Here is a 24,848-nt window from a genome sequence, read left to right on the forward strand (position 1 = left end):
CTCTGTTAGATGAAGGTCTCCGGCTCTGCTGTTCTGTGATTCTGCTGTTAGGATGCACATCTCACTCTTTGACCAGGCTTTGTGAATTCACAGTATTCTCCACTGGATTTTCTTTAGATTCTCATGATGGTTGGCTTGCCAGCAGCTGGCAAAACCACGTGGGCTGTCAAACACGCCGCTGCCAACCCCACCAAGAAGTACAACATCCTAGGTACCAACGCGATCATGGACAAAATGCGGGTGAGTGTGCTGTGGCCACATTCCCCTTGCTCGCTCTGGGCCTCAACAACCGCCAACATATTTCCTCTCTCTCCAGGTGATGGGCCTCCGCCGACAGCGCAACTATGCTGGCCGATGGGATGTCCTCATCCAGCAAGCCACTCAGTGTCTGAACCGCCTCATTCAGATTGCTGCCCGCAAGAAACGCAACTACATCTTGGATCAGGTACTGCCTACTAGTCCCTATCAGCCTCTGTGCCCACAGTAGGGAGTTTGTCTTAGCCACACCTCTTTGGTCTTTAAACATGTGGCTCCAAGCCCGACAACATCTTATGGCCTTGAGCGTAAATACATTGCCATCTTCATGGCTTAAAAAAGTATTTCCAAGGCCTTGTCTTTGTAAGAACATAGGAGCTGAACTGAGGCCCTGGGCCTGCCTTATCAAAGACCTTGTCAGCTGCCACATGCTGTGGAAAGGTGTTGGTACCCCCAGACCTCCACATCCAAGATTGTTGACAGGGCTGTGAGCTCAGGGTCATCTCCTCTCTGGCCCCAAGGGCCAGCCTCTCTTTGGGCTTCATCTCTCAAAGGACGCATTTGTATTTAAGATGAAGGCTAGAAGGGGTCCATCATCCAGTCTCCAGCTTCCTCGTTTTATAGGTGAGGAAGCTGAGGCCCATAGAGAGCAAGGGACTTCTCCAAGGTTACCAGGTAGTAAGTAGTGGAGCTCAGATTGGGGCCCCATCACAACTCTCCTCTGGAGCTGTCTCCACAATTCAGCTCACAAAAGAGCAATTGGGTACTTTGAGTGTAAGGTGCTCTGTCACAACTCCATGATGTCCAGGGTCCCTCCCTCCTGAGAGGCATCGTGGATGTCCACATCCTCAGAATCCATGGTCATTTCCCAGCAGTATCACTTGGGGTGTCCTAGAACGAGTGCCATTAAAACTGCCCAGCCTGCAAAGGATTTAGAATGTGCCTTCGTCAAGCCAGGGAGGAAACCGGCTATAAGAGATAGGGCAGGGGGGATGTTGGAAGCAGTTGTTCTAGGGGCTCACTGGTAGAAAATGGGTCACAGGGCATGTAGTACATCCAAGCCCAGGTGAGTGGAGGGGTCACTGCTCTCAGCTTCTCAGGCCTTCAAGATAGATAGGGTTAGGTTAGCATAGGTCACGTGGGCATTCTGCCCAAGAGCCTGGGAGTAACTAACTGTAAGTGCCTTCCTCCAGGTGAGGAGCTGTCTTGTCAATCGAGACAAGTGTCATGTCAAGGACAGACCTTGGGAATTGGCTCTAGCAGAATTCCCTCAACCCAGTTAGAATCCAACTTGTCAGATGAGCCCAGGTCCCACAGCTCAGAAATTATTGGCCAGTTATTCTCAGTTTGATGTGTTATGACGAGAGTGTGGAGGGGCTCAGAAGCACCAGTGTGTGCCTTGGCAGGTCAGCAGCTGGTTTGTGTCCACTCGCATTTTGCTTTGGCTGGGATACCTCAGCCATGGATGCTATCAGTGCAGTCACCCTTACAGCACCGAGTGCACACATGCACGAATTCTCTCTCTCTCTCTCTCTCTCTCTCTCTCTCTCTCTCTCTCTCTCTCTCTCTCTCTCTCTCTCACACACACACACACACACACACACACACACACACACACACACACACACACACCCCCCACGACCTGCCACCTTGGCCCCTTGTGACCATGACTGCTCAGGTCAGTGAGGGAGGACCAGCCCCATCAGAAAAGACAGCACCACAGCACCCTCGTACCAGTGAGCTCACCTTCGGCTTCCTTTTTCTCCATCTGTAAACCAGCTTGGTGGGAGGGTTCTTTCTGGAGCTGGCTAAATCAGCCATGAGGACCCGCCTCTGACCCATGTGCAGACAGGCTGTTGGAGGGCCCTAGGGCAGAGGGGGGTCAGGGGAGTCCAGCAGGTCAGGTGGGGCTGTGTGTGTATGTATGTGCAGCCACTGTCTGGCTTCAACAATAGCAAGAAAGAAAGAAGCCCTGATGTCATGGGGGCGGTTGGAGGGGTTGCTTGGCTCTCACAAGCCAGAGCCCTTTGGAGTACATGTGTTGGGGTGAAAAGAGGACGGGACTTGAGGTCTGAAAACCTGGGTTCAGATTTCCACTCAGACCCTCCCTAGCTGTGTGACCTTGAACAAGTCCCTTCACTTTTCTGGACCTCCATTTTCTCATCTGTAAAATCAAAGGGTTGGATTCATTGACCTGAGATCCCATAGATGTGTGGGTTCCAATCTCAGCTTTGCTGCAACCTTGAACAACTTAGCCATCCATGGCCCTTCCTGTCTTCCTCCATGAAACTGTTTGAACTGAATTAAGTCAGGAATTCTTAACCTTTTTTCTGCCGTAGCCCCCTTAGGCATCACCAGGATGCCAGTAGACCCCTCAAATTAATGTCTTCAGATGCATGCAATAAAATGCATAGGTTTGCAAAGGAAACCAATTTTACTGAAATAAAGATGTAATTTTTTTGCCTCCTAGTTCACAGATGACCCCCACCCCATCCCAGTGGTCTTTGGCCTCTGTGTTTCGGGAGTCTAAAGCTTAGATTTCTGGGTATGCAATTATCGGCTCAGGACCACCTTTGGGGCTTTTCCCAGTTCTCTTTTGGCTTTGGGTGTGGTGTAAGGAGTTAATGGGCCTCCAGACCAGGATGGGGAGCTGCCCGTGCTCCCTGAGCTTACAGGTAGAGGCCACAGCCTAGCAGCCCCTTCCTTGGGGCTCCTGCTTACTTCCGGCTGCTTAGAAGAGACAGTTCCACAGACTTTTGTAAGGGTCAGGATCTGTTGGCTGCTCGGGTGTCTGGGGCTGTGAGCTGTTTCACCCCAGGCCAGGCAGCTTCTCCTCAGCTGGCCAGCTGTAGGCTTTTGATTTTGTTACAGTAATAGAGTTAGGTCTGGTGAGGGTCTTAAGAGGTTAGTGAGGAGAGGAGGCTCTGAGAGGCCCACAGTTGAGTCTGGGCACTCGAAGGTGAACTCTTGTGCCCTGAACTAGCCTCTCCATACCTCAGCTTCCTGATCTGTAAAATGGGGATAATATTCTTATCTAACTGCTTACCTCCCAGTGTTGTGAAGAAAATGCTTTGTAAATATTTAAATGCAATATTAAATGTTAATAAAACACCTGTAGAAGCTAGAAGGGAAGGTAATCTAATCCCACCACCTTCATTCACAAGTAAAGAATTGGACGCCCAAAAAGAGAAAAATGACTTGGCCAAGATCTCTTGGGTAGTAGAGGCAGGATTTGAACCCTGGGCTGCTGACCCTCCCCAGCTTCTGTCTGCATTGCCTCATTTTATAGATGAACATGAACCTCAAGTTGTGGACTAACTTTCAGGCCAGCCAAGATGGAGAATATTCAAGTCTGATTCTCCCTCCATCCCCAGGGCCCCATCAGCAAGTGTTAGCGGTGCCAGCAGATACTGTCAAGGGATAGCTTCCCTATCTTAGGACTTGGGCCTTGAGCAGAGCAGCCAGGAGGAACAGAATGGCTGCTGCTTTCGATCGCTGTGAGCGCGCTCTCTGCTTCAGGGTCCCAGCTGTATGTCTCCCCTTCTTTCTCGATTGTTGGAGTGTGTATTCTTCCCAGAAGCTAGGCTGGGGGCCCTGCAGGGCACCTCTGAGATTGGCAGGAGTCAGCAGGATGTTGAAAGACCTGGCCGGGGAAGCTAGCTGGCACAGTGAGTAAAGCTGCAGCCCTGGAGTCAGGAGGACCTGAGTTCAAATCCTGCCTCAAGACACTTGACACACTAACGGTGTGACCTTGGGCAAATCACTCAACCCCAATTGCCCTGCCTTCCCCCATCCAGAAAAACCCCAAGCAAACAAAAAAGAGTGCTGGCCAGTCCTCCGATCCTCTGGAGAGTGTCTAGTTCTGACCCATCGAGGAGTCCTCCGCCTGCTGCTGAAGGGATTTGATGCCAGATCAGGCATCTACGAAGTAGATTGTTTCTAACTTCTGCTCTCCCAAAGCAGAAGCATTTCCTTAGATCAAGCTCATTCTACCTTCTGACTTGAGCAGAAAAGCCTAATCCCTCTGCCTCCAACCCCCTCCCAACTGTCCTTTAGATAAATAATGTGATAGTGCTCCCCACCCCTATTCCCTCCATTATTAGTCACCTCCCATATTTAGTAGCCTAGACTTCTCATCCCTGTTGCATTTTGTGTGGCAGGGGGGAAAGGTGGCGATTGGGAATTTGACCACCATTAGCCCAAGGACCCATAAGAATGACTAATTTCTCTCTCCCACCTCTCTCAAGGCTCTGATACAGGCATTTGTAGTAACAGGAATTTGCCTTTGATAGTGAGGCTGGGGAAATGAATTTGGAGCCTTTATTGAGACCCAAAAGCCTCTTGTCTGGCTCAGGAGGCAGAAGACTGACTGATGCCTGTAGGCCATGCACTTTGAAGAAAGGGGCCCAGTTGTGGGGTTTGCTCCAGCTGTCTGCTGTCTTCAGCTGAATCAGAAACTCTAGGTTGGGAAAGGGCCTGGCCTGGAGGAAACTCCGACAGTTGTTGGCAGACTTGCCAGAGGACAGTGTCATTCACACATAGGCCAGCTTTCCATCCCACACATGTGGTTCCACCAGGAGGTGAGCGCAAGCCAAGCCTGCTTCACTCAGTAGCAGAGTTTCCTCCTCATTCAGCCTCTGTGGAATCAAACAGGCCAAAGGCATAAGTCACCAGCGTCCCTTACTCTGCCTTCTCAATAACCATATTTTGTAGCTGCCCACAGTAGAACCTAATGGGGCAGTGTTCTCTGAAATACTCTTCTGACCAACCAAGGAGGGAGCATATGTCATGTGTATCTTGTTTATGCAGAGACCTACCTAAGATTAGTACAAATTAGTGCAACAGGAAAAAGTGTAAAGGCCAGAGGAACTGGCTTCCTATGTGAATGGAAGAGCCAGCATTGTAGGCAACAACCCCCCACAATGCAGCTGTAGTATATCCTAGCAACCAGCCCTGGTGGTCCCTTGGTGACTGCCATGGTGCCACATCTGGCCCAGAGGCCCCAAGCTCAGGCTGTATTTGCTGTAGCAACAGCCTCTGAAGTGGAACCGTTTCCTCCCCTTCTTAAAGTGGGGAACTGCCAGAAAAACAACCTTGGCCCCACACTTGCAGCTGGGTTTTAGCCATTGGGTTAATTTTCTAATATTTGCCACCATTGTCGCTAGGAAGCACAATTTTCAAACCACAAAGTTTGGCCTGTCTCTTCATCAGGAAGTGGCCTGCTTTACTCGGTAGGGGATTCTAGCCACACATTGGGGAGCGTGTGGTCTTCTGCCCTGACTCCATTGGTCAAAATGCAGAAAGACAGCTGCCTAATAGGACAACCTTGAGAACCACTCTTCCCCCATCCCAACTTTTCCACAAAGACCACAGGGGCCCTAGGCTAGTGCATGCCCCTTCCTAGAGGGCAATATCCAAGGTATTCTGAGACATCTCAGTTGTGGAATCAGGACCCCAAATTTATCCAGATCTGCCCCTAGTGCCTTTTGAAGATGTAAGGAGAATTCCTTTAGAAAGAATTCCTTGATCCCCGAAGTGAGATAGCAAGAAGATGGGGAAGACTCGGACCCCATCTTCCAGATGGTGAAGGCAGGAACTATTTACTGGTTGCCTCCTGTGCCCGCTGGTGCATGACATTGTATCACAGCCCTAAATTTTTCTCCTTCCTGTTGCCAAAGACCTCTACCTCAGAGGGCTAAAGAGAATAATATAACTTTGTAGTCAGCAGTACAAAAAAGCTGACTTGTGACCAGGAGACTGTGCCACAGTGATGGTTTTTAAAGATTGTCGGACTGCCCTAGAGGGTGACAAGCAGAGATGGTCTGTGACCTGCCCTGCCAAAAAGACTGCTTCCTTGTTGAACCAAAAGAGAAGTGCCTTTAATTTGGGGGATGGTGTACTTTTTGAGAGCTTACCCTCCTGCTGATCCTGAACAATGTCTGAGTCAACCTGAGAACCGAGGCTACTTTACCACCTTTCCTGTCCCATCTCTACCCCCTCGTAGGCCATGGCCATCAGGAAATGGAATCCTTGGTGCTTCATGAAACACCCTGCCCCTTCTCACTTTCCTCACAGAAGACACACCCCAAGATGGCTTAGCTAGAAGCAAACTCCCTACTTTTCAGAGGAGGAAATAGGCCCAAAAAGAAGGGCCTTGCCCAAGAAGCCAAGACCAGGACCCAAGTTCCCTTCTTGGCTTTACCCATTGGCCATGGCCTCCTAGCACAGTGGCTTGGTGCCAGAGCCTATAGGTGAGCACCAAATGTGCTGTGTTGGAGGCAGGCTCCTGAAGCCAGATTCCTTCCATGGCTACCTGTTCAGTTGACCTCCAGATAAGCAGAGTATTGACAGGCCCATGACCTAAAAGCTCAGGCACCTTTAGCACCTTGTCATTTACCAAGGGCTTTCCTCCCAAAACACAATGTGGAGTAAGTAGTGCCAAATCTTCATCTCTCAAAGAAGTGGAGACTCTAGTTACATGGCTAGATGAGGCATCTGGGGAGTTCTAGCACAGGCTACCTGACCCCCTGAGTGTCTTATAGAAGGAACTCTTGTCCCATGCTCATTCTACTCCATTAAATTGTTCCTAGTCCCTAAAGGAAGAGCTTCCTGTGGAGAATAAATAACCTTGAGAGATACATTTAAACCTACAGAAAAGGACATCCTACTTCCGGGCAACTCTGGTTGTCTTTAGTGCTCCAAAAGGTGGCCGTCATCAGAGGCCCCTTGTCCAGTTTGAGGTCAGGCTTGGTGATACGTTTTTCTGTCAGCTGACGGGAAGGAGATGGGTTTCTCAAATCTCCTCTCCCTTTAACCTAGACTACTGCAGATAGAATGGAAGCTCTTGGAAAGGAGGGCTTGTGGCATTTGGGCTCTTGTATCCCCAGCACCTAGCCTGGACCCTCACATATAGTAGGTACTTAAGAAACACTTCTTGTTTGCAGCTTGCTTGATAGGACCACGTGACCCACTTTTCCCAGAAGTAAATCCCCTTTCACCCCTCATCAGCTCACCAAGTAGCTTTCCCTTGGCCTGACTTTGTAGTTGCTGCTTTGGTGTATTCTCGGGCAGCATCAAACGCTCAGCTGACCCTCAGCCCAGAATGATGGACTGGCTCATCATTGGATGGATCCAGTGGGCTGGCTGGATCCCTCAAAGATCTCAGTGTCCAAGAGCAAGGGGAACCCTTGTGAAGCACTCCCTTTGTAGAGGTAGGTCAGGCTCTGCAGTCATCTAGAGTAACCATCCTGAAAAGGAGGCTAAGGCTTCGTGAAGCAGGGCTCTGGCTTCAAAATCCATGCTTGATGCTGCTACCTCTGGGACTTTGGGCAATTCACTCAGCCACCGTGGATCTCAGTTTCTTCACATGTAAAATGTCTTAACTAGATAGCCTCAGGGCCCTTCCAGCTTTGGCTCCATGATGCTGTAATTGAGGGCTTCTCATGGAGTGTCTTAACAGACCATTTGCTACAGGCACCCCCCAAACTGAAGAACATGTAACCATCAGTCATTTGCCTCTTTGTCACTTATTGCTAGACAAATGTTTATGGATCAGCCCAGAGACGAAAAATGCGTCCTTTTGAAGGTTTCCAACGCAAGGCTATTGTCATTTGTCCCACGGATGAGGACCTGAAAGATCGAACGATAAGACGCACGGATGAAGAGGGGAAGGACGTGCCTGATCATGCTGTGTTAGAAATGAAAGGTAGGAAATGAGGGAGGAAAGCAGCCAAGCCAGTCCTGGCCCCACCGTGTTTAGAAGGGGTGAGATGTTACAGAATGCTGGGGGCAGGGGGGTCTTCCTCTCCCTTGTTAGTTTTCTCTTGGCATTTCTTTCTGCCCCTCTTTTACCCCATGGTTGCCTCCAGCCTTTAGTGTGTTAACAGCCAAGAGGAAGAAGAAATGTCTTTCCTCTGGCCATCTTGTCATCCCTTCCCCCACCCCCTGTTACAAAAAAAAAAAAGCCTGACTCTACTGGCAGTTGATGGTCTGTGTCAAATGGTAGAAAGAGCAGCAGCCTAAGAATCAGGGGACAAGTGTTAACCCTGGCCTTTCACCTAATGGACTGGCTGACTTGACTGTACTTGAGACCCAGCATGTCTTGGGAAATCTCCTTCCCCCTTTCCATTATCTACAAACTGGGGACACTATCTTATCTATCCCCCAGGAGCTCTTGTGAAATTGAAATGTGAACAGCTAGGAAGTGTTTTGGAAAGACTGAAGACTCAGCCCATCTCCCATCCCTGTCCCTGTTGTCTGTGTCCAGTCTCCCCACCCCACCCCATCCAGGGTGCTCCTAGCAAAGCATCACTGAAGGGCCAGCCCAGGACAGTCCTGCTGGGGGCATCAGGGACTACTGTTAGCACAAAGGGGACATGGAAATAGAGGGGTTACGGTCCATCCATAGGTCATTTTCTCACTGCCTCCAAATAGATTTACCTCCCAGTTCTCCCTGGGGGCAGGGGGCTAGCCCTCTGCCTCTAAAGTGAGCCCTGGAAGTAGTTGACTATGCCTCCTTTCTTCCTCTCTCCTCCTGGGCACACCTCGAAGCTAACTTCACGCTGCCCAATGTCGGGGACTTTCTGGATGAAGTACTTTTCATCGAACTCCAGCGGGAGGAGGCCGACAAGCTGGTGAGACAGTACAATGAAGAAGGCAGGAAGGCCGGACCTCCTCCAGAGAAACGCTTTGACAGTCGTGGGGGCAGCAACTCAGGAGGCTTCCGGGGCCGGGGGGGCACTGGGGGCTTCCAGCGATATGACAACCGAGGACCACCTGGGGGCAATCGAGGGGGCTTCCAGAACCGAGGGGGCAGCAACAGCGGCGGTGGTGGCGGTAGCGTTGGCGGCGGCAGCTACCGTGGAGGTAACAGTCCTCCCTTCCCTTCCTACCCTCTATTCTCAGGTGATTCCCTAGGACTTTATGGGGTCATTTTGTCTTTTACTGTGACAGTAACGGGGTTGCCCTTTTCCACAAGCCAGCCAACAGGAGGTCCCTTTTGAAAGGTATCTGTAGCATGTGTCCCCATCCCTGATCTAGCTTCCAAGATCATCATCTATGATCTCTTCCGTGGGGGCCAAAAGTGAGAGAAATTAGTCTAGTTGGGAAGACAAAACCACATGTGACACTTGTAACGTAATTGTGGAGATGAGGCAGCTCAGGGCCAGGAAGACCCAGGTGAGTCACTTGTCCATGTTCCAGGTCGCTCCCATCAGATACTTGGTGGCTGAGAAGGGGCTGTTCTCCCTTGGGAGGGTTTCCTTAGCTAGGAGTTTCCTTTGTTGTTGAGGGCCCAGGTCCAGTCCCCCCTGGCAGAAGTGGAAGAGCCTCAGAGTCTGGTCAGAGGAACACTGGGCCTTAGAGTCAGGAGCCCTGGCTTATAGTGTTGCTGTGCTACTCTAGGCGAGTCCTTCCCCTCAGTTTTTTCATTTGTAAAATGGAATTATTAATCAGTGCGAACTATAGGAAAAGCACATTGGTAAACCTTGGGCTGCTCTAGTCACAGACTGTCAGCTCAGAGCCAAGGCTGCCTTGTCTGTGGGCCTAAGCAGAGCAAATCCAACTCCAGGCTCTTCTTTCCCTTCAACTGACCCTGAGATGTCTCATCGAGTTGCCCCCTAGATGGACAGTCCAGCTGGACCCTGGCCTCCCTCTGGGAAGCTGGTCTAATGAACATCAATGAAGGACATGACAGGAGCATCAAACTTTACCTATTCGATTTCAGTTTTGGCCATTCAGTCCATCCTTCAAGCACATTGATATATCTCACTCTGCATTAGAGATTGTTACCTACATGTTTGCTGGTCATTAGCAAGGTCCATGCTCCTAGCTGTCATCCAAGAAGGTGACAAGAACATTCAATGCTAGCGGGCCAACAGGAGATCCTCGGGACTGCTAGAGACTAGAAACAATGCCATCTCGCCATTAAGGATGATTCTGGCTTTGCTCACCCAGCCGCTTCTTAACCCCCTAACTATATTAACATCCAGCTAGATCTCTTCCACATTCTCCACAAGAATAGGCCTAAACCTGAGAGACTTTGCCAAACTACCGTGGTTTATTAAGGATTCATAAACCATTCTTCTGGGCAGAGAGTACACAAGACATGTGCCCCATTCTCCTCCACCTGAGTAACGGTCCTTGGAGAGATGACCACATATCCAGGGAAAGACCAGCCCCAGCCAGGGCCTGGATCAGGACAGCAGGGAGGGCTACCTGCCTCCTTAGCTATGATCTAAGGTGGAGTATGCCGCACCTACACCAGCTTACCAGTTACACAAAGACAAGAAAAGGCCCATTTCTTTGATGGGGTGTTGGGTCTGAACCAAGTGTGAGTGATGGCAACCAGCACAGAGGGCTCTGAACGCAGAAACTTTACAAATGTGATCTCCCACAGTCACAGCCACCTAGGGAGGCAGGCACTGTTACTACCTCCGTTTACAGTTGAGGGAACCGAGGCCCATAGAGATGAAGTCAGTGTCTGAGGCTGGATTTGAACTGAGGATTCTTTTGTGCCACCTAAAGTCCAGCTCCCTGGCCTCTGGTTTACAGGGCCTTCACTCTTCTCCTCAGCCATGGGGTCATCCAGCCCTGGGGCTGGTTCTAGATCTCCCAGGCTCCACAGTCATTCAGGCGTCCCTGAAAGTGGCTCAGACTTCATGGCAGGCAGGCAGACAGCAGCTGGTTCCAACGGCTCCTCGTCTCCTCCCTATGAACCGTTTCTGTCCTGGATAGGAAAAAGGGAAGTTGAGTCCACACCAGAGAGCAGCCCAGCCATTTCCTTGATCTGATCTCCAACGCCACATTTTTGAAGTTTGGTGTCTTTCATGTTAATCCCTAGCCTCAGTGGGCCTGGCACTAATAATGGCTCACACTTTTGTATTTCATTGGAGCCTCACCAAAACCATGTGAGAGAGGCGCTGTTATCCTTAGTTTACAGAGGAGGAAACTGAGGCAGGCAGGTTAAATAGCATGCCCAGGATCGCCCAGCTGGCAAGTGTCTGAAGCCAGATTGGAATTCAGGTCTTCCTGTGCACACGAGGAGCTGGCATGAGGCAGTGGGAGAGGTGCTGGGCCTAGAATGGCAGCAGAAAGACCTGAGTTCAAATGCAACCTCAGACATGTCCTACTTCTATCACCCTAGGCCAGTCACTTAAACTCCTGCCTCTGTTTGCTGAGCTGTAGAATGGAGAGAATAGCATGTAGGGGCAGAGGCAGAGCTGTGAAGAGCAAAGGAGCAAGTGTTTGCAAAGCGCCATCTGATCCTCATTACTGCTCTTGAGGCTTCATTACTTTTAGGACAGTCCCTCAAGAATCTTCGTCCATAGAATGAGGTGGTTATGCTGGGAGCTTAGGGCTCATGGGGATCTCCAGGAAGACCTGAGTTCAAATCCCACCTCAGTCATGTACTAACTGTGTGACCCTGGACAAGTCACTATCCCACCCCACCCCCGTTCTCTTTTGTCAAGTGAGCTGGAGAAGGAAATGGCAAACCACTCCAATGTCTGCACCAAGAAAACCCCAAATGGGGTCATAGAGAGTCAGACATGACTGAACAACAATTATAATGCCCAATACTCAGGCACATTTGAGGCACTTACGATGCTTGTCTGGTGAATGAATGAGGGTAGTGACAAGCCTTGATCACCCACATTACAGATGAGGCCCTGGGCTCATCAGGGGCCAGGATTGGTGCCCAATGCTCCCAGCTCTGCTCGGGGCTTTTCCCACAGCCCTGTGGTTGCCCTAAACCTAGTTTCATCCCGTCGCCTAAAATTCTCCGTACTGAGTAGGCCCTGAGTGAAGTGAATGGCTACCTGACCAAGTGACCTTTTGCTGGTTTCAGGTTTCAACCGAGGTGGGGGTGGAAGCAATAACAGCGGCGGGGGCTACACTCAGAACCGCTGGGGCAGCAATAATCGGGACAACAGCTCCAACAGCCGAGGTGGCTACACACGGCCCCCTCAGCCCCAGAATTACCCCCCCGCCAGGAGCCAGCCCCCCAGCAGCGGCGGCACCAGCAGCACCAGTGTCACCAGCTACAAAAGCAGCAACATCCCCACCTCGGTGGCCAGCAGCGGCAGCAGCAACCCTCCCGTCAGCAGCTACAGCCCCCCCCAGGTAAGGCCCGCCATGAGGCCAGGGAGTGGGTGGGGCCTTGTTGTCTGATCAAGTGTTAGTAATGATGGGTAAGAAGAGCTGAGCCTCTAGAGAGGTCAAAGCTTTTGGGTCAGCATCCTAGGCGGCCCAGAGGCCCTTGGGCAGTTTGGGCACTGGGTCAGCCATGGCCCCCTCGTATGAGCACAAACCAGCCAGTGCTCTCCAGTGAGGTGGGGTGTCTCAGGTTCCCTGGGCAGCTAATCTGGTGAAGCCAATGGACCCTTTTCAGAGAAACGTCTCAAGTGCGTAAAATGAAGTACATAGGATGGCAAAGAAAGCCAGTTCTCTTGAAATACAGTGAGTAGAGCACCGGACCTAGAGCTAGGAGGACCTGAGTTCAAATGTGACCTCAGACACTTGACACTTACTAGCTGTGTAACCCTGGACAAGTCAACTCCAATTGCCTTGCCCCGCTCCCCCCCCCAAAAAAGGCAAGTTTGTAGCCTATAGCCCCTAGGTAAAGACTCAAACCTTGCTCCTCTCACTATGGGCAGGAGACCCGTGGTGTGGCCTGTCTTTGGGGTACCCACATCCCTTGCTCCCTAGTTGGCGTTGAGGAAACTGATCTCAAACCCCCTTCTGGACGGGCAGCAGCAGCATCCCATCCTAGAACTAACATGGGAGGGGGCCTTAGCGGGCTTTTCATCCAGTGTTCCATTTCACAGATGGGGCAACTGAGACCTAGGGTTGGGTCACTTGGCCAAGGTCCCCAAGGGGTGAAACTTGGACTCAAACCTCAGGCTCCTGACCTCTCGGTGAGGATGGGGGATGACCGGTACCCACAGTCCAGAAGGATGGGCTTCCTTGTGCCCACTGCCTCCGGGCATTGTGATTACTTGGAAGAGCCTTCACTGGTGACTGAGGGATTCTAAACTGGCTGCCTAGACTGGGGCCAGAAGGACCTCTGTGCTCTGCAGCCAAGAGGGGTGTGACCTGCCCAGGGCCTAGCCAGGCCTCACACCCAGGTCTAATGATGTCTCAGGAAGAGGCAAGAGCATTTAGTGGAAGCACTTGGGGGGTGCAGGAGTGAGAACAGGTCCAGCCCTGGGTCTGTCCTGTGCCCATCTACAAATGACTGTTTTCCTTTGCAGCAAACCTATACCCCAACCTATAATCAGGGAGGGTACACCCAACCAGCTTACACCGCGCCTCCACCTCCACCACCACCACCCCCTCCCACCTACAACTATGGGAGCTACACCGCCTACACCCCTCCCTACACTACCCCCCCGCCACCCCCTACCGGGCAGACCTACAATCAACAGAACTACAACCAGTATCAACAGGTAGGCCCTGGGAGAGGGGGGAGCGTCTGTGTGTGTGTGTGTGTGTGTGTGGTCTGTGCCTCAGACACCTTGGCCAGTGAGAAAGAGTTGGTGAAGTTCGCTCAGTCTGCTCCTTCTCTCTTTAACATCCCTCCCTCCACTGCTGTCCCTGTCCTTTCCTGACACAGAGGGGCTGGAGGCAGTAGCCCAACAAAACATAGGCCTTTTAAATGTTGACTGTGCTTGTGTGAATGAATGAATGAATAAAAGGATCCAGGGAGGGTTCTGGCCAGGTGTGCTCTGATCATGCCCAGGCACCTGGAGTTGGGTGGGCTGCCCTGCCGCAGATACTGAAGCCTTGTGTTCTCTCTTTCCTCCCCCCCATCCCCCCTTCCAGTATGCCCAGCAGTGGAACCAGTACTACCAGGGCCAGTGGCCACCATACTATGGCAACTATGACTACGGAAGCTATTCGGGGAACACACAGGGGGGCTCGAGTACGCAGTAGCAGGGGCTGCCCCAGAGGCAGAGACCATGCCCTCCGGCCTGGGCCCAAGGGCAGCTGCTGCCTTGCCTGGCTGTGTCCGTCTGTCCGTCCGTCTGTCCGTCCATCCATCCTCAGCTCCTGCCTTTCTTGCCCATCCTCCCATTGAGAAGGCGCGTGATTCCTCCGTCCTCTCCCACTCTTTTTCCAGTTCCACAATGCAGCAAAAAAAGAAAGAACCCTCTTTGCTTTTTATTCTTTTTTTTTCTTTTTGGAACACCAACCCTGTGCTGCCGCCCCTGCTTCTCCCCCTCAGGGGCCTCCAGTGGAAAGCACTCAGTAGCTCCAGGGGCCAGAGGAGAGCCTAGAGTAGCCGCAGCCGCTGCCCTTGATTTCTCCTCCTCCCCCTCAGCTTTCCAGGCCTTCTTGAAACCAACCCCTGCTGGAGATGTTTTATTGTCTGAGACTTTGCAGAAAAAAACAAAAAACAAAAAAAAAAAAAGAAAAAAGATGGAGGGAGGAAGAGGCAAGCCAGATGTTTTATGGTAATTATGCTGTTTTTTAATTTTTAGAATTTATGTCAGTTTTTACTGTGGGACGGCTGTTAATATTTCATCAAGGTAACAATTTCTTTGCTGAGTTCAGGTGACTGAGGAAGAGCACGCATCCACTTGGGAAGTGAAACCACAAAATCATCTTTAACCTAACTTTTTATACAATGTCTAAGTTCCCGTAACTTTGCACACACGCTTCTGTGTTGAGTTGAATTGTAACTGCTTTTTGTATTTGGAGAGAGTGACTATTGAACTTTAAAACTTTTATTCTAGACGTGCTGGTGGTCTCTTGGGAAGGGAGGGAGAGCGAGCAGCAAAGGATGGGAAGGGGGAGGCCCTTGGAGAAGGCCCAGAGCCAGGGTCCCACTCCACAGGCTGGGCATCAGTTCTCAGGAAACCATGTGGCTGCCACCTCTGTGTGGTTCCCCCAAACTGTTTCTCTTGGCGCACCTTCCTTGTTTTCTTTACCAACACCCCAAATCAGCCAAGTCTTCAAGCCCCTCTTATGTACCAAGGCTTGTGAGGAAGACCGAGCTCTCAGAGAGAGGAGAGAAGCAGATCTAGGAAGGGTCTGTGACTGGCCCTAGGCTGTGCAGACAGCAGCAGACCCCAGGTCAAGTCCAGTCCTCTGGTACAAACGCGGAAGACCACAGTGGTCCAGAGACCACATCCCAGCTGCCCAAGCTCCAAGGAGACTACACTGGGGAGAGGCCTCAGAAGGAGTGGGACCTGCCCTTTGGGGAGGGGTGGAATGAGCAAGGGAAGGAGAAGATGGTGTGTATAGGACAAGGGCTGGGGGTAAGATCGAGACGCAGGAGCCCTCAGGGCCCTGACCACCCCCCCCAAGAGGACCTGGGGGAGTAAGAGCTATACAGATTCACTCCCATTTGTCAGGGGAAGAAACAGACTCGGGCAAAGTGACTGCCCCCCAGGGTCACAACTTGGCAAGGGTCAGAGGTAACATCCAAGCCCACATCCCACACAGCTCACCCTGGAAAGCCTTTGTGCAGCCCCCAAATCCTGCCAGGTGCCTTCTGTGTGTAGGCACCATTGGCAACAACTATAAGCTGAGCACTGTGTTAGACTAAGGACCCAGAGCCAGCCCCTTGCTGAGGGGACAGGCCCTGTGAGGAGAAGGTGGGCCCAGGGCACAGAGAATGGCCAGATGGGCCTGACCTGGCAGCTTGGTGTGTGGGGAGCTCTCAGGACCAAGCCGAGGAGAGGCGACAGGGCAGGGTGCCGCTGAGGTTTGGGTCACAGGCTGAAGGAAATGGAGCTTTGGTGTGGTAGCCAGGGATGGAAGAAGGGTGGATTAGAATGGAAAGAAGGGGTGGCCGACCCAATAACAGTGCCAGTGAGAGGGCCAGGACGAGGGTGGTAGTGATGTCAATGGGGAGCCATTGGATGCCAGAAAAGGAAAGGGAGGATTGACTCGGGTGCCCCTGAAGAATGGTAGTGCCCCCAGCAAGAAGGGGACAGATTTGGAGACGGGAGTGGATGAGCTTTGTTTTGAAATGTGCCTAGCTTGAGGTGTGAGGGTCAGATGGAGATAGCCAGGGGTGATGCCAGACTGAGGAGGAATGGAGTTGGATCAAGGGTGTATCTGAAGCTAAGCTGTTGGGATGCTCACCACAAAGAGAGCAGCACCTGGCCGCCCACTGACCTCTAGCTCCACCTGCTGGCTCTCTTCTCCTTTGCCCTCTTCCCTTTGAACATCCTAACAAAGATGGTGCCTCCTGAGGAGGAAGGCAGTACAAATTGCATACCCACTTTGCAGAGGGAGAAACTGGCTCAAGGAAAGTGACCTGGCCATGTGGTGTGAAGACGTGCAGGAACCAAGTAATTGGATTACAAAACGAGGCCAGAAGAATGGGTGGCCGCCACCTCCCTCCCTTCATTGTGCTTGTCCTGCGTGGACTATACCCCTCTGCAACGACCCCAACAGGGAGTAGATAGGAAGGACTCTCATCGCCAGGACCACACAAGAGCCCCTCCTCACCCTCCCTCCTGTAGCCTCCCAATGCTTGAGCCTCCTTGACGAGTAGCTATTGGCCCTCCAGCTTGCCTCTCAGTAGACTAAGCTGCCTCTACCAGTCGTTTTAGGAGCACGGCCTTGTAATGATTGTCCTGAGGAAAGCAGAAGATCCACTTAGGCAAGTTTAGACCTGTGAAAGCAGGACTCCCTGAGACATGAATGGGTGGGAGGGCAGTGTGGGGATGGGAGCCTGCAGCGATCTGCATGGCTGGTTCAGTGCTTTCCAAACCAAACAGAAAAGGATCCATGTGGGCCGCACACTGGCTTAGAAAAACACTTCTGTGGATTTCTTTTTCATTACTTTGCTACATGTTTCCCACTCTGATCTGGTTCCGAGCCACACTTGGAAGTGTTCGGGCTGTGTATTTGACAACTCTGCTCTGGTTCATCTGACTGCAGTTGTTCTTGGTTGGTCATCCCACTTCTCACTCATGACAGCTCCAAGGGCTCCCCTAAGTCTCCAGGCTACAAGTCCTCAGTTCCTTCCATTGTCCTCAGAGAGTGTGATTCCCCCAGGCCCCTCACCACATCCCCTCCTGCTTGTCAATGGCTTAAGTAAAAATGCCAAGAACTGGGCCCATTCCAGAGTGGGGCTATTGAATCAGTGCCAAAGCCCAGAGGCTCAGAAATACCAACCGTTCCAAGCTCCAAATGGGGGCCAATCAGCCCAAAGGGCAGGTGAACACTAGGTTTCTCATGGCAGCCTCAGGGTAAGCCACCTTTTTACTACCATTTCACTGCTGACTCACTAGCCTTCGAGTCCCCAGTTGTTCAGTCGTGTCCAACTTTTTATGACCCCCTGGACCACGTCCATGGGGTTTTCTTGGCAAGGATCTTGGAATGGTTTGCCATTTCCTTCTCCAGCGAATTAAGGCAAAGAGCTCCTCGGGACCAGACGAGGAACTGAGACCTGCCCAGAGTAACAGGATTTCCTCCACGGTCATCTGAATCCAAAGGGAATGTTCTTTCCTCAATGCTTCCCAAGGATTATATAACTGGGTGATAAAAATTGGGCCTTCCTTTCCTATTGGAATTAGGACAGATCACTGGATCTCTACCCCCATACGAAAATGAGGTTCAGAGGAGCCTTAGAAGTCACAAACTTTAACGCCTCTTGTTTTGTAGCTGAGGAAAGGGGCCCAGAGATGGGGGAGCACTTGCCCAAAAAACAAACAGCACTGCTGATCCTCACTAGGAGCACTAGTCTGGGTCTGCTCTCAAGTGATCTCAGCAGGGCCCTCGTTGCTACTCCGTAATAACGTTCTTCCCTGGTGGTGTAGAATTCCACTCCTCAACTGTCCAATCCCTCCTTTCTGTCCTCTCCACTTTCCACTTCAGAACTGCCTCATTCTCCTCTGCTTCAGGCTCTGGGAAAGGGGTGGTCTGTCTCCCTGCCAAAGCCAAGCCTTGATGCCATCTTCTCATGTTCATGGTGTTTGCCTCTTGTCTCCTCATCTGCAGACCAGCTACAAACATTCTCAGGTCGCCATTCATCCCTCCTTTATCTCTAATCTACTTCACAGCTAAACCCTTGGGGAAAGCCTTCTGTTACTCATCACCTCCACAGCCCCATCCTCCACACACTTCTTATCTCCTAGCAATCCAGCTTCTGACCCCATTGCTGGTCTGAAACCTCTCCAAGTTTAGATTGATTTCACAATTTCTAAATGTGGTGGCTTTTTTTTTTCCAGTCCACATCTTGCTTGTCTCTATCTCCAGCACCTAACACAAAATTCAGTGAATTCTTAATTTCTCCTCCAATTGTGGCACAAACACCCCCTCCTCCCAGATACTCTCTCCTTCCTTTGCTTTTGTGATACCAGTCCCACATTCTCTAGGATGACCAGTCCTTGGTCTCCATTGCATCATCCATGCCCCTGTACCCTAATCATAGCTAGAGTTTATGCCAGTGCCAGGCACTGTTACAGATAGCTCCTTTGATCCATTTATATTGAACTCTTTGGCGACACCATCATATCTCATGGGTTAAATGGTCGTATCTTTTATATGAGATGCCCACTTCTTTGCAGAGCGGGAGGGGAAGTCTATGGGTGTGGAACACTGCATAGAATGTCAATTTTTTTGGTGTGTATTGATTATTGATTTTTTTCTATAACTTCATAAAAGATTCTGTTAATAGGAATGAAGAAGGGTAGAGTATAGGGGGAAATTTTGACAACGTTTAAAAAATTTTTTAAAGTTTTGTTAAAATACGATTTATTTAATTTTAGTTTTCAACATTCTAAAAATTTTTTTAAACCTTCCCAACTATAATAATACAGATGTGATGTCTCTCCACCACCTGCCTGCTGAACACTCCTGATGTCCCTTAGACCTAACTTGCCAGCCTCGACTTCTCCCTCCCTCCCACTCTCCCATATGCGCTCAAGGAGCCTGGTCAATCCCCCGCCCCCTCCCCAGCATTTCCCGTCCCGCCTGGTCCCAGGGCCCCTGACGCAGAGCAGACCCCTATGCCCCTGGCTATCCGTGACCCCTGTCCCGATCCACCCTGCGCCCTCCCTCCTAGGCGCAGCTCTGGCCGTGTTTCCCACCCAGCGCTTCCCCAGTTGCTTCTAAGGTCTTAAAATGCCCGTTTCTCAGGATGCAGCTTCTCTGCCCACACCTGATGCACATGCCCCTCGACGCGCACTCTGCTTCGTTCATCTTGCGTGAAGTCACTATTTCCTGCCCCCACCCCTTTATCGGCGTGTGTCTCCCCGGCCTGGGATAATTAATGATAATTATTTCCACCGTGCTCCACGGGCCGCAGCAGCGCTTTTCAGGTAGCTCATTCGGTGCTCACAACAGCCCTGGCAAGTCGGGGCTCTTATCTGCCCATTTTGCCGATCAGGAAACGGGCAGACGTGCCCAGGCTAGTCAGTTTCTGAGATGTATCTGAGCCGCGGGCCGCAGGTCTGCACTGTGGCCACTGCGCCGCCTAGCGGCCGCCGCGGGCAGCATCCTTGAAGGCTCGGCTTGTTAAATCCTTCGGTCGAGTGCAAGCTCCTTACGGGCGGAGGCTGTCTCTCCTCAGCCCTTCTCCATTGCGCTGAGGACACTGCCCGGGGGCGGAACCAAGGGCTGGAAGCGCAGTCCGAGGCGGGAACAGTTTGAGCGCCGCACGCAGGAGCGCCGGAAGAGGATTGCGAAAGCCCGGATCGCGACCGAGCGGACTCAGGATGGAGACGGAAGCGCTTCAGGGTCCCCAAGCAGGTGAGAACCGGGCCGGGCGCTGCAGGTGGGGGTAGGGTACCAGGCCGCAGCGGCATCACCAGAAACGGCATCTCCCCCGGCCTCGGAGCCCCTCCCCCTCCGTCGGAAGGCGTTTTTTGAGAAGCCACGCGAGACAAAACCTGTGCTCGAGGAGCTTCCCTTCCCCCGCAGTCCTTGGAGCCCGGTACGGGGCCCCGCCCCCGCGCTGGCGCCTGCGCACGCGGGCACACCTGCCCCGCTCTGGTGGCACCTGCGCAGATGGTTTCCCCTCCGTCCTGGTGCCTGGTGGCGCCTGAGCAGATAGGTTCCGCTCCTTCCCGGTAACTGACTTGTTCCCGCCCCGGGTCTTTGAGCTCCCACGAAGGGCGGGGGGCAGTGACGAGAGAGCACGGATGGGGGTAAGGAGGAGCTGGATCCGAGGCTCTTGGTTTTGTGCGAGGTGCCTCAGGGCTGAGCCGCAGCCCCCTGCCCCGCCCCCGTCTGTGAAACTAGACCCCTTTGCTGCCGCCACAGGCCCGGAGCGTGTGAGCGTGCGGGGGTTGGGGGCGGTGCCCAGGTGAGCGGCCCCGCCCAGTTGGGGGCGGTGCCCAGGTAGGGGTATGCTCACTCCCAATCCCTGCAGCCGCAGCCGCAGCAGCCGCCCCTGAGCTTGCGCCCGGGCTGGGAGGGGGCGCTGTGCACTGGGGGGAGCCGAGCGGGGCGCAGCCCCCCGAGGCCCCCCAGAGCCGGGTCCCCCCCCAGACCGAGGAGGAGGAGGAGGGCCAGGAGGAGCCCGGCGTCCGGGCCATGCTGCGCGCCGTGGCCGGCAGCCGCATCCCCGTGCAGAGCCAGCAGAAGGACGAGCCTGACTTCACCGAGCGGGAGAAGGTGGCCATCCTCGGCCGCCTCTACCGGGAAAAGCCCCTGGTCTTCCTGGAGCGGTTCCGGAGCAGCCTCCGGGAGGAGCACCTGGCCTGCTTCCAGCACCTGCGCGGGGACTACCGGGCCGACTTCTACTGCGCAGAGGTGCTGCGGGGGGGCGCCGGCCGGGACAGGGCCTCCCGCACCCGGCTCAGGAACAGGCGCTATGCAGCCCTGCAGGAGCTCATCCGGGGTACGGAGATCCGCAGGCAGGGCTGGGACAAGGGCGAGCACACAGACATAGACTGCGATGAGGGCAGACACATGCACACAGACAGGGATGGGGACAGGGCCAAGCTCATAGACTGGGCCAGGAACATGCACACAGACAGGGATGGGGACACGACCAGGAACACAGGGATGGGGACAGGGTCAAGCTCATAGACTGGGCCAGGGACATGCACACAGACAGGGACGGGGACAAGGCCAGGGACACAGACTGGGATGGGAACAGGGCCAGGGACGTGCACACAGACAGCGATGGGAACAAGACCAGGGTCACAGACAGGGATGGGGACAGGGCCAAGCTCATAGACTGGGCCAGGGACATGCACACAGACAGGGATGGGGACAAGGCCAGGGACACAGACAGGGATGGGGACAGGACCAGGGACACAGGGATGGGGACACGACCAGGAACACAGACAGGGATGGGGACAGGGCTAAGCTCATAGACTGGGCCAGGGACACGCACACAGACAGGGATGGGGACACGACCAGGAACACAGGGATGGGGACAGGGCCAAGCTCATAGACTGGGCCAGGGACATGCACACAGACAGGGATGGGGACAGGACCAGGGACACAGACTGGGATGGGGACAGGGCCAGGGACATGAACACAGACAGGGATGGGGACAAGACCAGGGTCACAGACAGGGATGGGGACAGGGCCAAGCTCATAGACTGGGCCAGGGACATGCACACGGAAGGGGACAAGGCCAGGGACACAGACAGGAATGGGGAGAGGGCCAGGGACACAGGGATGGGGACAGGACCAGGGACATGCACACAGACAGGGATGGGGACAAGACCAGGGTCACAGACAGGGATGGGGACAGGGCCAAGCTCATAGACTGGGCCAGGGACTTGCACACGGGTGGGGACATGACCAGGAACACAGACAGGAATGGAAACAGGATCAGGGACACAGACAGGGCTAGGGACAGGGAAATAGATTAGAATGAGGACAGGACCAGGCACATAGACTGGGATGGAGACAGGATCAGGGACATAAATTGGGATGGGGACAGGGCCAGGGACACGCACACAGACAGAGATGGCGATAGGGCCAGGCACATAGACTGAGATGGGGACAGGGCCAGGGACATGCGCACAGAGATGAGGACAGGGCTAGGCACGTAGACTGGGATGGGGACAGCCAGGGACATGCATGCACACACACAGACTGTGACAGGGACAGACACAAGGTCATTCATACAGATGGGACCAAGGCTAATGCCATGTCTGCAGACTAGGATGGGGACAGGGACAGAGACTGAAAATGTAGCCAAGAACATAGGCTAGGACAAGCAGCAGATATGTTGTGACGGTCGTAAATATCCAGGTCCAGGCCCCTGCCCACAAACAGTTGCCTCCCTACGAATGCACATTCCCAGATGTTCCAAGACGGGCGCTGTATGCCCCCCTCCTCTCCCCAGCTGGAAGGCTCGGGGTGTTGCAGAGGAGACTGGCAGTAGTGGGGGCCCATGAGGAGAAGGACTGCAGGAGAAGGAGGGAGGGAGGGAAGGAGGGCAGCCCATGGACTTGGCCTGTGTCCTGCCCCAGGTGGGGAGTATTTCAGCGATGAGCAGATGCGGGCCCGGGACCCCCTGCTGTATGAGCAGTACATCGGACAGTACCTGAGTGAGGAGGAGCTGGCTGCCCGCTCCCCAAGGACCCTGGCCCCCGATGGCTGCCCTCTGGCCAACCTGCTCCTCCAGTCCTACCAGGAGGGGCTGCTGCAGCGACGGCTCCTCCAGCAGCAGGAGGAGGAGGATGCTTGCCTGGAGGAGAACGAAGATGAGGAGGAGGATGAAGAGGAGGAAGAAAGTAAGAGGGAGCCTCACAGGCGTGGGAGCTGCACAAGATCCACAGGGCAGCCCCACCCAACCCCTGAATGGTCTGTCTGACAGATTCCGGGCCGGGACAGGAGGAGGAAGCCTGGGTGCCTGACTCGGAGGAGAAGGTTATCCTGAGGGAAGAATTCACCAGCAGGATGCACCAGCGCTTCTTAGACGGCAAGGATGGAGACTTTGATTACAGGTGGCTCTGTTGTCCCCGCCCCCCAGAAACTAAGGCTCTGCATGAGCAGGCCTCCATCTTTATAAGGCTTTAGGGCTCCTGGGGAGGTTGGGAACACAAGCATTAAAACCTCCGTTGAAACTCAGAGACCAGGCCCTAGAAACATTGGCCTGGCCCCGCCCCATCCACGGCCCTGCCCCCCCCCCACACCCGGCTTGGGCTGAGAGGTCGGCTTGTGAGAATTAAGCCTGCTCATCCCCCTTGCCCCCCACTGCAGTAAGGTGGATGACAACCCAGAGTTTGACAACTTGGACATTGTGGCTCAGGATGAGGAAGAGCGGTATTTCGATGACGAGGAGCCCGGGGAGGCGCTGAGCACAGAGCCCGACGAGGACTAGGACCGAGGCCCCAGCCTGGCCCTCTGCTGGGCACAGCCATCCCCACCTGTAACGTGAATGCTGAGGAACGGCTGCGTGTGGCGCTTGTGTGGGCCCCAGGATCCTTCTGTCCCTGGCCCTACCTTTGGCAAGGCCACCCTCGTCACAACAGAACTGGCCTCCGAGGAATGGAGTTTGCCCCCAGCTCCCCTCTAGTCCCCAACCACAGCCACAACTTTCCCTTCCTTCACTTCCTCCTGCCCTGTTTACACTCCCCAAATACTTGCAGCCTGTTATCATGGGCCCTGAGTCATCCTTTGCCTTCCCCCTCCCCTCCCCCATGAAGGCCTTCCCACCCCCTTCAGGTCCAGCCCCATGGCCTGCCTGGGTGGGGGGCTCAGATGGCAGGCTAGCTGTGCCTAATGGGAGCCAGATGACCCTGGTGACTCAGCCAGTTGTGTGGGAACCCAGGCGTCCTGCCTTCCCAGGCCCCTGGTTCCCCCTCCCCCAGAGGAAAAAAAAGCTTGGATTCCCCTCCCTCCTCCCCCCAACCCGTGGGGGACGAGGCTTTGGCGTTCCTAAGACCTCTGAAGCCATGGGAAGGAGACCACCTAGCTGCCTCCCCCCTCCCTTTCTCCCTTCACAGTGGGGCTTTCCTGCTGAGTCACAGTGGGGAAGTAGGGTGAGTAAGGACCGGGGAGACTTGCCCCACCCCTCCCCTTATGCCTGCTAGGGGGCAGGGGCAAAAGTGATGAGATTCCCCGGAAGGTAGGAACCTGCAGGACTGGAAGCAGTTCAAGGTGAAGTCCCAATAGCTACAGTCACAAGGAGAGAAGCTCTACTTTAGGGACCAGAGAGGGAAACTGAGGCCCCAGAGGACAAAACTCAGAGAACCCAAGCCTCTCAGCTGCCAGCCCAGGGAGAGAATGTCTGAAGAAACGCAGGGACTAAGAGGGGGAGGGCTCTCCCCCAGACCCTGTCCTTAAATCCTCCAGCCTCACCCCTGTGTGTGGCTAGAAGAGGGTCCGAGCCCTGGGGTAGGGGAGGGGGCCAAGGGATGGGCCTCCCTGCATCTTCCCTGTGACTTGCCCTAGTTCTGAGGCTGTTTCTCAGACAGGTCTCCCTGTCTCAGTCTGTCTCTCCCTGTTATCTGCTTCTGCTTCTTTTTCCATTGTCTTGATGTCCCCCTCTTCCCCCCACCCCAGCCGGTTTCTCTCGTGGAACAGGCTGGGTGATTCCAGGTCAGGGGATGGCTGATGTCCCCACAAGGGACTGAGGGGTCGGTGGGTCGGTCAGTCTGTCTGTGTCTCTCCCTGTGGGGGTTAAGGGGAGTGAGTCTGCGTCTGCGTCCTGGGCCAGGCCC

The 24,848-nt window shown here is 53.6% G+C and overlaps 2 protein-coding genes across 3 annotated transcripts in view; both read left to right on the plus strand.

The window, feature by feature from the left end:
* The window catches only part of HNRNPUL1 (heterogeneous nuclear ribonucleoprotein U like 1), a gene marked incomplete at its 5' end in the record, with an annotated part of 29,878 nt that extends 14,889 nt beyond the window's left edge, over positions 1-14,989 (plus strand). Inside the window, 7 exon segments of the mRNA XM_036746122.1 lie at positions 118-240; positions 317-445; positions 7,792-7,960; positions 8,806-9,120; positions 12,101-12,375; positions 13,506-13,700; positions 14,077-14,989. Coding sequence (XP_036602017.1) covers positions 118-240; positions 317-445; positions 7,792-7,960; positions 8,806-9,120; positions 12,101-12,375; positions 13,506-13,700; positions 14,077-14,187 — 1,317 coding nt within the window.
* Positions 14,990-19,671: 4,682 nt separating this feature from the next.
* Positions 19,672-23,784, plus strand: CCDC97 (coiled-coil domain containing 97). Of its 2 annotated transcripts, none has more exons than XM_036743027.1 (5): positions 19,672-19,965; positions 20,588-21,058; positions 22,653-22,916; positions 23,000-23,129; positions 23,435-23,784. In XM_036743027.1, the coding sequence occupies exons 1-5, from the start codon at positions 19,932-19,934 to the stop codon at positions 23,481-23,483; spliced, it is 948 nt and encodes a 315-aa protein (XP_036598922.1). In that variant the 5' UTR covers positions 19,672-19,931; the 3' UTR covers positions 23,484-23,784. The 2 variants fall into 2 exon arrangements, with proteins under 2 accessions (XP_036598922.1, XP_036598921.1); XM_036743026.1 differs by having other exon boundaries at positions 19,679-19,965; positions 23,386-23,784.
* The last annotated feature ends 1,064 nt before the right edge of the window (positions 23,785-24,848 follow it).

Source organism: Trichosurus vulpecula, chromosome 2, assembly GCF_011100635.1.
Source record: "Trichosurus vulpecula isolate mTriVul1 chromosome 2, mTriVul1.pri, whole genome shotgun sequence".
Lineage (NCBI taxonomy): Eukaryota > Metazoa > Chordata > Mammalia > Diprotodontia > Phalangeridae > Trichosurus > Trichosurus vulpecula.